Genomic DNA, 13,084 nt, shown 5'->3' with positions numbered 1-13,084 from the left:
GTCCCATACCTGCAAAATTGAATAATGACTAATTGATCTGTGTGATCTTCATCTGCTTTCCCATTGCTGTTTGGCAGTGATGGATTGGTGGGTATTTATAGGCATAGCAATAATCCACTTCAGCAGGCATTTTGGGCCAATGTCCAAATAAATTGAAATTATTCACCAGAATACTAATTTTAAGAAGAAAGTTGATGGTCTGTCAGATGCTTTGTGAAAATGTTCCTTCTGACAGCTTAATTAAAGCAAAGAACATCTGAATGTGAATCAACCTAGAACAGAGTTTGAGTAGTTGTGTGTATTTTTATCTCAATATATTTACTGTTGCCATTATTAGAAAATTTAAATATGTTTCCTATCCTCAAATAATTTTCTTTCCATTTAAAATAAAAATGTAATGCAGATCAGCTCCCAATATCCACAAACACAGCCAAACATAATTATTTATGCAATTCAGCATTTAATTCAATACAAAACAGAATTAACCTATTATATTTTGCTGTATTGCGTTCAGTAAATTATGCTTTGATAACAGGTTATTCTTTATTTTACAATAACTATTTAAAATGTATTGCAAATTCTGTTTTTGTTTACTTAGGTTTTTAGGTGAATTGTTTGTTTGTGGGTCTGCATTTAGGCTGTAGTGAGGAAAATCTCTAGACAGGAGCCTTGGTTGGTAGCACTTCCAGATATATGAACCTGAAAGACAATCATTGCTTAGGGACATGCTTCATAGAGATTAATCCTTATAAATTACTTTTCTGCCCCATTAAGGCCAAAATGATGGGTTTTAATGATTAAACAGTCATTTTTAAAAGCGTTTAACCATTCATCTTGCTGACTGAACTATGTATCATGAAGGCTGTATGTCAACAAGTGTTTCCTGTAGTTAAATGACTTAGCTATGTATTACTCAGTCTGTTTTGCTGACAGAGTTTACCAAGGTGGCCTTGGCAAGGTCATCAAATGTATGGCTTCCCGTGTCATCTGATGGGTTTGTGAAATCAGGTACCGTATTAAATACTGTAAATAGAACGGATGTTGAACAAATGTGGCTATAACATCCTAGTTTGGTAAACTCTCAACATGAAAGTTGTAATAAACATCTTATGATATGTGTCCTATATTGGTCAAAAGCATTGTGCCCATTGTATCTAGTAGCCTTTTTATTTATAACAAACATATATAGGTTTTTGGGTGTTCATTATAGTTTAATGTTTTTACCAACAGAATCATTGTGATGCTGAAGTAGAGGACAATAAGGCTGGCAAATACAAAAAGATTACGTAGTTAGTTACTCAGAATTAACTAAAATTCGTACTGCTATGTCACTTAGCTGATGGGATCAGAATTCATTGCTCTGAATATATGTATTTCATATTCTTTGTATTTGTTTTAATAGAAAAACAGGTGGGTATTTGTTAGAAGTGATCTTTCACATGATAAAAAAATGTCCTTATGTAACAGTAATGGGAACATAACCTTGATTATGATTGCCAGAGTAACAGCATGCACTGCTAGAATTTGTATTCAATGAGTACACTGAGTTTACTGTTAGAGCATTCCAACTGCAGCAAAACCAAAGGAATAGCTAATACTGGTAGAGATACATCTTTTTTTTCTTCACATGTAAATTACATGGAACAAATGTACAAACCGAGTGCTTGTTTGTAACATTTATGCTATACATATGATTTATGGAGATTCATAATACTTTATCTATCTACAGTGAAGGAATAAATTATTTGATCCCCTGCTGATAAAACATCTATCTATTATCTATCTATCTATCTATCTATCTATCTATCTATCTATCTATCTATCTATCTATCTATCTATCTATCTATCTCTCTCTATATATATATCTATCTCTGTATCTATCTATCTCTGTATCTATCTCTGTATCTATCTATCTCTGTATCTATCTATCTATCTATCTATCTATCTATCTATCTATCTATCTATCTATCTATCTATCTATCTATATCTCTATCTCTGTATCTATCTCTGTATCTATCTATCTATCTATCTATCTATCTCTGTATCTATCTATCTCTGTATCTATCTATCTATCTATCTATCTATCTATCTATCTATCTATCTATCTATCTATCTATCTATCTATCTATCTATCTATCTATCTCTGTATCTATCTATGTTTCTAACAGACCTCATAAGAGGCACCTTTTCTGAAACCGTAATCACATCATGACATGCAGACTTTTATCTTTGTTCGATGTTGGGTGTAATTTTGACTTGTTAAATTCTTCACGTATGACTAGCAGGAGTGGATCGAGATCAAGGGGAGCCATTAGGGGACATTGTTTACAACCCCTTCCCTAAGAAAACTAAGAACCCCGTTGTTTGTGACAAATGCGATGGGGAGCAGATTATGTTTAAAAATATCTTTTTGTCATAAATAAAAAAAAGTTGGCAATGTCATGCCAGGCATGAAATAGAGATGCCTAATTGGAGCATAGTGCTGTAGTAATTCTTTTACTTTCTGAAGTGCACCAGGTCTCCATGGTTAAATATCAGAGTTCTGTCAGTTTTTGTGTAATCTGTAATCTGGGAATGTACAAAATACACCAGTAAGAAAGATAACATGTATTGCATATGCCGATGATGATGATGGTGAACTCCAGAGAATCAGACAAAAGCCTACTTTCTCAGTTTAAAAAAATATATAAATATAGTAGATTCTCTAATGATGAATAAGAATTGGATGCTTTGGGAAGTCCCAAAACAAGTTTAATCATCTCCTAAAAATAAAATATAAAAGTGAACTATTAGTATATTGACGATTAAACACCAATCCAGAAGTAAATTGGGAATATTTTACCTTACATTTTTAACTACACATATGTCCATGAATGTGGAGATGCAAATGCATATTACATATACACACATGTTTACATATGCATCCACTTCACAAGTACCTTTATTAATGCAGACACACACACACTGCGGGAGATTACGTGGGTATGGAGCGATGCAGGCCACCGGACCACTGGCATTTGCTTGGTATGCCAGGTGGCCAATCTGGCCCTGTTCACATGCATATAAACTGACATTTGTACACATGTGCCTAATAAAGGAGATTTGTATTTGCTGTTCTGTCAAAAGGCTTCCTCTGCCATGATTGGCTCGATCTCAAATTGGTGTCCCCATCTTCCATCACCCAGCAGAACAAGCACTGTGTTCCTGCTGTGTTGTCAGAGCCGGCCCTTACATGAGTCCCAGTGGGTCCGTGGGATCCAGACGGCACTTTGACAGGGGCAAATCCCAAGGCATGTTCTTTCTGGATGGATTAATGGAGAAAAAGAAGCGTTTCTGCACCTCTTTCTCCACAAATCTATCTGCACTATTCTTGCCTCCAGTTTCTTTCTTCTGTCTTCTTGCTTCTGCCTTCTTCCGCTTCTCTGCGAACCTGGTCTCTTGGTGTACTTCTGTCAAAGTGCAGAGCCATGGGGGACAGCCTCTCCCCTGTTCTGTCAATGGATCTGGACATGGTTTGATGAATGTGGTTTTGGATGAGGGGGCAGCATTTCATCCTTGGACCTGGGCAGTATAATGTCTTGGGCCGGCCTTGTGTGCAGTACAGGAAACTACATAAATGTCACAACAGCATGTGGGGGCCCTTGCCATCAGGGGCCCTAAGCTAAATGCCCCCTTTGCCCTATTGTTAATCGGGCCCTTTACAACTGTAGAAAAAAATTTATTTTAGTTAAATAAATATGGAGTGCAGCAGATCTGTAATAAATATGTTATGTTTACAGTTATTTTTTGTGACAAATGAATGGAAAAATTTAGAACTAACAAAACTTCAGCTGAGCAGTGGTTTATAAATATTATTTTCAGTCACATGAAAGATTTATTTTAGTAGATGATTCAAAACTGGACCTGTGTCTTTAATTGATCAGATGGGATACAGTGAGGTTATTGTTGGAGTTTATTATTTCATATTTATATCGTCTTATACATATTTTTTTCGTTTTTGCTGATATAGCCATAGGGTTCCTCAGAGCAAGGCTGCAACAGCTTTAGCTATTGGAATTCTTCAAACATCCTTTGAACAGAAAAACCTATACTGCTGTCAAAAATCTCCACATAAAATAAGTTTGATACATTCAGCAGATATTGAACATTTGAACCTAGATATTCACTTTATGAAAATGAGGTTGCTTGAAACTTATGTAAAAATAGCTGAAATGCTGTAAAATGCCTACAACGTATGTATGGGGTGCACAATGCCTCCAATCTGTGATAATGACATTTAGCTATGCCTGCTCCTGCCTAGTTTCACCCACTTTCTGCCCATTTTACCATCTCATTATATGTCTCTGTGCCACCCACCATGTATATATACAGAATATACTGTATATAACAGGAGGGTAATATAACTGAAGAACTCACAGGTAGACAAAGATATGTGCAGTCATACACTTGACTTGAACTTTAAGGGGAATATCACAGTTCAAACTATTTATTAATGTAAAGAACCAAGCAAGTTAAATGGAACATAAAGAACCAAGTGAGTGAGTGAGTCTCCCAGCATGCAGGTTTAATCCGACTGATCTTGATGGAAACCCAAAGTTAGCTGTCATGTATTTTGGTACAGTGTTTTCTTCAGAAAAAGCAGATGGAGATAAAACTGGTCTCAATTTCCGATTCCAATTAAAAAGCAATGCGTTCATGTATTTGAATGCAGTAAAATGCATGGAGCAAAATGGACTCCTAATGCGCACTAAACACAAGCTTATTTAAGGACTGAAAAAATGTCCCTTTCCCTTACAGAAAATTAACAACTAGCAGTAAATCCATCATTTACTAGGTCACTGTGATGCAGTAATAAAAACAGGTTTTATTTGTATGGATCATGCAGTAAACCCTGAGTTACTCAATGTAATGGGTAACTCACCTCTTCCTGCTCCTTTAAGCAGGGGAGGGCTAGCAGCTTCTGGCACAGGGGGCAGGTAAAGCCAAGTGGCCCCATGAACCCCCCACCATACATAACACTCTCACTGGCACACATAGTTACAGTTACACAAACTTACTCATGCTAACACACACATACTCAATACATATACACACATACATTGATGTTAACAAATCCACTTACACATGCACACTCACTCTAACATACATACATTACTTACCCCCTAACTGCCCTACCTTCACTCTCTTACTCCCTTCCTATTTAACCTGCCTTGTGCCTTCTTTCTAGCTCCTCAAACACACTGTATGAGTAACCTCGCTTTTACCATTGATCATGTAACGTGGTCTTTTTCAAAGAATTTTGGACCACCCTACCCCTGCCTTTCAGTGTAACTTTAACAATTTAGAAAGGGAGATTGTAATACTGATTGTAAGAAATGAATTCTAAAAAGTCTGGGCCTCCGACAATCTTCAGCTTAACCCTTAACTCATCACACATATGTATTATTTTGTTACATTCCTAACTAAAAGGAAAATAGATCATTTAGTGTATTATTTTGATCACCAACCTGTTTAGCCATTTGGTCCTTCTTAACCAACCCTGTGGCTGCCGCAATGTTTCCTGCCCCCTCTACTGTCTTCTGGGCTACTGCAGTCACTCCTGTGACTACTGCTCCTCCAACATGAGACACCTGTTCTTTGGTCTTTTCAGCCACTGGATATAAAAGAAATGAAGAAGCTAAATAATAAAAGGAACATTCACTAACTATGAAAGTTTAAAAAAAAAAAAAAATTCTTTTAGTTTTAGGCTTTCTTGGACTTTATGATTACAAGAGGGGAATTAATGTATTATAGGGTTTGTCACCCTAAGTATGTGGGTAGGAAAGCATTCCTGGTTTTATTATTTGAATGCATTTAATCAAAAAGTGTTTACCGGGGGTGGTTTCAGCTAGTGACCAGGGGATTAGAGATAATAGATATCGAGTTGAACAAGTCTGCAGTACACTTCCTGGTTTTATTGGGCTGATTGTAACTTGTTGTTTAAAAGATAGGTGAGTCAATATATATTTGAGATGGACTTGAGTTCAATGCCTGACAGCCCAGCTTGTCATTAGGGTAGAAATGCAAGCCAGCTCCAAGCCAGCTAAAACACCTACTTTCCATCTGTCTTTGAAACCTTGTGCACATTTGTAAAGGGGATATTCAAGAACCAGTTTATAAGATATATGTGATACTGTAGTCAGATGATGTGTTATATCCTTGACCAAAATATAAACACGCAAAGAATATATGACAATGAAGTGTAAATCTTTGTGAGTTATTCTCAAAACCCAAATTTTACGCACCTGTTGTTACTCCGTGAACAACACCTTCCTTCGTTTTAGAACCTTTGGATAGAACAAAAGAGACTTTGGTAAAAAATGAATGGTTACATGAGATATCACCTCCATCCATTGTAAGTTTTTTTTAAAGAACATATTATGCAAGAGACACCTATGTAATGCCTGGGTTGCCACAGGTTGCCTCTCAGCGCTGTTGTTAAACTGTTTTTTTCCTCTGAATATTTGCCCCCTTCCAGTTTTTTCTTACAATTGACCCCAAAAATAAGCTATAACTTTTTAAATGGTAGACTATATTAATGGGCATTTGAGATGGGATGGGGTTGTTCAATGTAGGAGCATTTTCCTAGCAAAGTTTTTTTTCTCCCATCTCCCTTTGCCTTTATGTAAAGGATGGGGATCTCCTAAATTAGTAAAGCCTTGGGGTGCCTCGGTGACTCTTTTACTTGCCCGAAAAAAGAATGCGAGTGAAATCGTACATTAATGCAAAAAGGCACCATTCGTCATTGTAATCTGCCAAGCACAAGTGTATGTGTTTAGAATGTGTTGCTATTAATGGAAAAGGCCAACTTTTGATAATGACATCATTACCACCGGTTTCTCAGTTCTCGTTTTGAAGTCTGAAATTCTACACGAACACTGACAATTGAACTTTAATTCTCATTTCATGATTCTTTTGTCATCCTTAGTTTTTTGTATTGAATCTACTGTTATAATACCACTGGCTATCTATGATCCCACCTGTGCTCTGGAATGAATTCCTTCCCTACAGCAGACTAACAGGTCTTTTTAAAATAACAGGCAAGATAGTAACGTAATGAGATTTTTTTTTCTCATGTAGGGTAAAATGACAGTCCTAATAAGCAACTGTAGTGACCTATCTGAACTTTCCAGTTGCCAATATGAGAAAGAGTTATTGAATATCAATTTCGTAGCAAAAGGAAAAAGAGAGTATGAACTGCAGCTAAAACAAAATGGTTCAATTTCCTATTTATATACCTACACAATACTATGCCATAGTCTTCCTAACACTATTTTTCAAAGACATTCAGATTTCCAATGCGCTCTCACACATTTTAAGTAACAGGGTTGTTGTTTTGTAAATGCTTAAATGCTTTGGGCAACCCCCCCAAAAAAAATCTTCAATTATTCCCTTTCTGAGTTTCAATGTTTATGCACAAAATGTTGAGTTGTAAGTTGAATAAATTAACACAATATGACTCATGTCAACCTGAACAGCAACTAGCTTTTAAGTTGCACCAAGTTGGACATTGTAATTCTCTTCTTGAGTTCTCTTGAGGTGCTGTCAAGTTCATCCCAACTACTGTCTATCAAATTAGCTGGCCAAGCCGGTCATCAACCTAGTCTGTCAGTCAGTGATTCAGTTGTCAAGTCTGCCAGTCCTTTGACACAGCTTGAGCCTTTATGAATATTACCATATGTGAGTAAGCTACAATAGCTGGTTGTAACTAAACACTTTGTAGGAATTTCAAGGGATGAAAGTTCAACATCTGAACTGTTTTGCAGCAGGCCGTCATGCAGCAGGTCCACCAATCCTACATTCAGCTTTATTAACAAACACACATTAGAGCTAACGCCATTTAATACATTGCAGGAGAAGCTGGTTCTAGAGATTTTCATTACAAATTGTTCCAAGGCCATGGTTAATACTGAGGATTGTAGCATTAGTAATTATGAATAAAATCCCTTTTGTGAGCTATGTCAGTAGGCTGGCATGTAGGCAGTGACGTGACCTTATCATACATTAAACACTTGTACGCCACAAGGCATGCTTAAGTGCTTTAATGGACAGCTTGTCTCTGCTGACTAACACAAAGGTTTTATAGTAGACAATAGTTTACCATTTGTTACACAAATCACAAATGTGTTATACATGACAAGTGTTATGGTGATGCTGGGTTGTTTTCTATGTAACCATATAACAGATACTTCCCTATCCATAGAAGGTTTCCCTATTCATAGAAGGCTTCTTATTGAATGGAGCTTCCTGTGTTTCATATTGTTTCATCCAGAAGCCTTATTACCGCTTAAACATGACAATACCAAACTAGCCACTGTACCCAATCTAGTAATTTAATTATATATAACCCTTTGAATTGTTTTATCCAATTCCTTATAGGCCACAAACAGGGTCACTCTTTAAATGGATATAGCAGTAGTCTATTGTGCATTTTTACCTGGTAAAATATGCATGTTAACTCGTTTTACTAATTTTATCAACTCGTTTTCCATCCTCCAATGGCTTTTGTCACAGTATCATTAAGAATGCACTCATGCACACACATAACATGAATTTTTATTAAGAACAAAGATTTGCTACAATTTATGGAATTTGCATAATTAAGTTCATCAATGTCGAGCTAGTGCACATTAAAAAAAATATGGATGCCTGTGAACAGAAGGAAAGACAATGTGCCAGCCAATGATGCTATAAAAAATACACTAAATATTGAAGACTTAAGGAGTCAAGGTAAGGACTCTACTGTCCAGACCTGACTGAACTTACATGACTTTGCATGCCAACCTTCAAACTGCAACTTTTACATTTCCTTATTTACCAGCGGCTTGCAATGTCATGTGCGTTGAGTCACAACTTGCATATCCATGCCTGCAACTCGCAAAAATATGTAAAATATGTAAAAATATGTAAAAAAAAAACCAAAACCGAAAATATAAATAAATGATAAAACAAAGTCATCCAGATTGAAGTGGATCCCCACACGATCTGCTTATTAAAAAGTAACCTTAGGAGGGAGAGCCCACCTATGCATCCTCTTTTACCCCATTTCATGCACAATGAGGAGGTAAAATATAACTGAACCTCCACTCATTTGCTCCCTCATCTCACACCCTGTAGGATGTAGGATTTACAGTCACCTTAACCCCTTGAATATCCTTCTCCCTAGATCCTCTATGACGCATGATGAAGGGGATAATATGAGCAAAAATGTACATCAAAATAAATATCCAAAACTTACAGAATCATTAGCTACCCATCACATGTAAACCACCCAGGTGAAGTTTATAAAAGAGGGGTTTAAATAGGTTTATCAGCACATTCCTTGTTTTTACAACCTGCACAAGTCACGTGTTTCATGCGAGTACAAAATGCGAGTTGGCAGTAATGCATATGCGAGTTGGCTGCTTCCATCTCACATTTTATTGACAACTTGTTAGCACTGTCATTTTAGTGAATAGACCTTATTGGGGTTTCTTCCGCTATTTTTTTCTTATAGGGAATTCTAAATCCGAAGAAATTTTTTTTAAAATAATATTACAATGTCTATTACATATTTCAATCTGCAATGTTCTAGCATACATGTTTGTACCAAACCATATTATACATACGGAAAAAGCCTATATATAAGAAAAAAAAATACAGATTTTATTTTATAAAAAGTATAATGGATTTTTTCCTCCAATAAAATATGTATTATCTGTTAAAATGATTTGTTCCTTTGATATGTAATCAAGGTATAATTTGAATTTCCACCAGAAGTGCAAGACATGCCTCTCCAGATACAGATCTTCTCCCCCCACAAGACAAAGCACTGCCCCTAATTTAACAGTTGACAAATTATTGATTATTTTTTACCTACCCACATACATAACGCCTTCTTTTGTCTTCCCTGCTGCCTCTGCCACACCCTGTTTAGTTTTTTCAGCAGCTGCCACAACCCCCTCTTTAGCCTTGGAAAGCCCTTTCATGAAAACATCCATAGCTGATAATCGTATGGTAGTAGTTCTGTAAAATCAAAGCAAAAACAAAACAAAAAACAGACATACATAACCAAACAATCATAGGTCAGCACGTTACAAATTTTCTCGGAAATTGTTAATTCATGCGCACACATTCATGTACAGTATTCCTTAACAATCGTAGTTTGCCAAGGTGGTCCCTCTACATCATTTAATTATCCAGTGCTTTATATGCCTAGATCTCTAGGGATGTGACATAAACTAACTAGTGTTCAGATAATGATTGATTGTCTAAAGATTTGCTCTCCTCTTATGATTTATTATATGAAATCATGAAAATGGAGATATTAGCGGTCGTTAATGACTTTAGAACGGTAATGATATATATTCTCGTGGATGTAACCCATTCTACAGCTTCTATAGAAAGCAGATTTCAAATGTAGTGAAACTTGGGGGTAACTGTTGGGGAATTTAAAATATACAGTATATCGATTACAAGTGTTACTTTATTTTTTAAAAAGTATTTTTTTATAGTCATTTTTTAAAGTAATATATATTAAAGCATTCTAGAAATGTATAGATGAGACAGGACAACAGGTGTAAGCGTCAAGCAATATCTCATCTATGAATGCTTAGAAAACAAGGTTATTGCTTTCAATCTGCTCCACTTTGTCTTTCCCTATTACACCAACAGCTCAGGTGATCTGCGGTCCCAGGTGAGATGATTAATATCAATGATCAGATTTACTTCCAGCAGTATTATGCGAGAGGCAAGTGTTTCTAGAGAGAGCTTAGTATCAATTAAAATTGTATTTCACTTGCCTCATTTCAACAGTGTTTCATTAAAACCTATAGCAAATATGTACAGCTTTTTAGATTTGTAAAGGAAAAGTATAGGAGTGATGTATATATATATATATATATATATATATATATATATCACACATCAGCATCACTGCTATCTTTTACAATTCAAAGATAACCTAAAACACACATGAATATGTATATGTTAAGTAGTAGTTTGCATTATAAATATGTATATATATATAGATATAATAAAAAATACTACAATATATATAAAAAATAATCTATCTATCTATATATATATATATATATATATATATATATATATATATATATATATATATATATATATATATATATATAGGTTTACACAATTATATATAATACACGCACACATTACATACTTACATAAACCTTTGGTTCACAGGGAGGGTAGTCCACGAGGGATAATATCAGCAGGTGAGTAAGAACAGGTAAATGAAATCAGTACATGTCTGCTAAATGAAGCCCTAGAGACTTATACGACTATTAACAACCTGATGGAATGTTAAATCAGGTAAGACAGCAATATTAAATATATGTATGTTCAAAATGGAAAAGAAATAGGAAAAAAAGACAAAATATAGTAAGGGCACAACACTCTGAAAGCAATCTTCTCCGTTTGTCTATTTCTCCTTCTTTGCCCAACACCCTCTACATTTCCCTCCTCCTCCTCTTTCTTCTTTTTTCCTCATGCCTGATTTGTCAGTGTGAAAACGGAATAATCGTAGTCATACTCCCCAATCTGGACCACTTCTAAGCTGACTGCTTCTCCAGCAAACAATGAGAGCCATTATCAGCAGGATTCCTCTAGATTAAGAACTGGAGGTCATATCAGAAAATGAATGTTTGGATCTCGTTAATTTGACACGCTAATGGTGAAAGGCAGCAATCACATCTGTTTTTAAACACAAGCAACATAAATAAATTAAAGTCAACATAAAAAAAAAAAAATGTCATCTCTAGAAATTCACATTATCAACTACCTCTCACCAACAGCTGGGGAATACATGCTGTGCTGAATTATTCATTGCCAAATGACTATGATTATGCAATAAATATTTTTCTAAGAAGGTTATTGCAATTGCTTATGTGTAGCATATATATATATATATATATATATATATATATATATATAAAACTAAAATGTTATTTAAAAAATAGTTGGTATATGATCAGTGTATTTGCTTTAAATCTTAAAAGCATGGTTCTTATTGTCTTGTGTCCGTATTGTACAAAAAAAATTGAAGAAAAAATATATTAAATCATGTACATTTATGAAGAGCAGACCAATCTCATTTTTGGTTATTTAAAGTATTTTGCGAGCGTTATTGGAACAAAGGTCATCTCAATCTATGAAACATGTTATTTTACAAAATATGACAAAACATTAACATAGATATCAATAGCAGTGAGCTGGGGTGTACTTTTAAAAACGACATATGCTGCATACATGCGATCACAGAGCAGATGGTTCCGCAGATGAATTGTTAGCAAGACTTATTGGGATCCACTTCATACACAATGTTTGCAGGCATGAACGTCTTTCATTATTGCGGTATACCAGGTACTACTAGTATCAAAAGATGGTGAGCCCTCCTCCTCCTAGACTATGACACAGACAGTATTTCGAGTAGGCAGCCATGACACATTGGCTTCTAAGGAGGTAGCCATGACATTGGTTGTTAGCTTTTGTAAGATGATTTTATTCTTTCCTATACATATACACACTTTAGGCCTGGATGCAACTTGAGTGCTAGGGAACATGTGTTCTCAATCACGTGACGTAGCTGTTAGAGGGTCTTCTGTGGAATTCCAGTGTATCCCATGACCAGTGTTCCCTCTAAGCTGTGCGCTTGGTCCAATAGGATTCCTAAAACTAACATATTGCCCTATATCTATAGCAAGAACTTATACCCTAACTGTTAATGTAAAGGGGTATAAAAACTCATGCTTAGTAAGGCAAGGTCTCCTTTATCCTGTCAAGAATACAGAGCCTACAGTACCTACAACCACCATCAGTACTACTTTGTTCTTACAGAAAAACCTATTTAAGAAGACTTAGAAGATGTGGTCTTGATTGCTCTTTGGTCAAGGAAAAGTTTAGATTTTTAAGAAAAACGAATATCTTACAGATTCCCTTAAAATTATATCCCAGCAAAGTAATTTCATGCTTCACTTAGTATATAATGAGCATTTTACATGTGATTCTTTATGTATGCAACCTATGATATGCTTTAAAT

The 13,084-nt window shown here is 35.5% G+C and overlaps 1 protein-coding gene across 1 annotated transcript in view; it reads right to left on the bottom strand.

The window, feature by feature from the left end:
• Positions 1-11,477, bottom strand: part of SNCA (synuclein alpha) — a 30,494-nt gene extending 19,017 nt beyond the window's left edge. The window contains exons 1-4 of the mRNA XM_053461594.1: positions 11,211-11,477; positions 9,899-10,044; positions 6,285-6,326; positions 5,508-5,653 (exon numbers count right to left, since the gene is read on the bottom strand). Of these exons, the coding sequence (XP_053317569.1) occupies positions 5,508-5,653; positions 6,285-6,326; positions 9,899-10,019 (309 nt within the window). The 5' untranslated portion in view covers positions 10,020-10,044; positions 11,211-11,477. The remainder of the gene's footprint in view (positions 1-5,507; positions 5,654-6,284; positions 6,327-9,898; positions 10,045-11,210) is intronic.
• Positions 11,478-13,084: the final 1,607 nt, after the last annotated feature.

This window comes from Spea bombifrons, chromosome 1, assembly GCF_027358695.1.
Source record: "Spea bombifrons isolate aSpeBom1 chromosome 1, aSpeBom1.2.pri, whole genome shotgun sequence".
Taxonomy (NCBI): domain Eukaryota; kingdom Metazoa; phylum Chordata; class Amphibia; order Anura; family Pelobatidae; genus Spea; species Spea bombifrons.
This window is presented reverse-complemented; position numbering and strand designations above follow the sequence as displayed.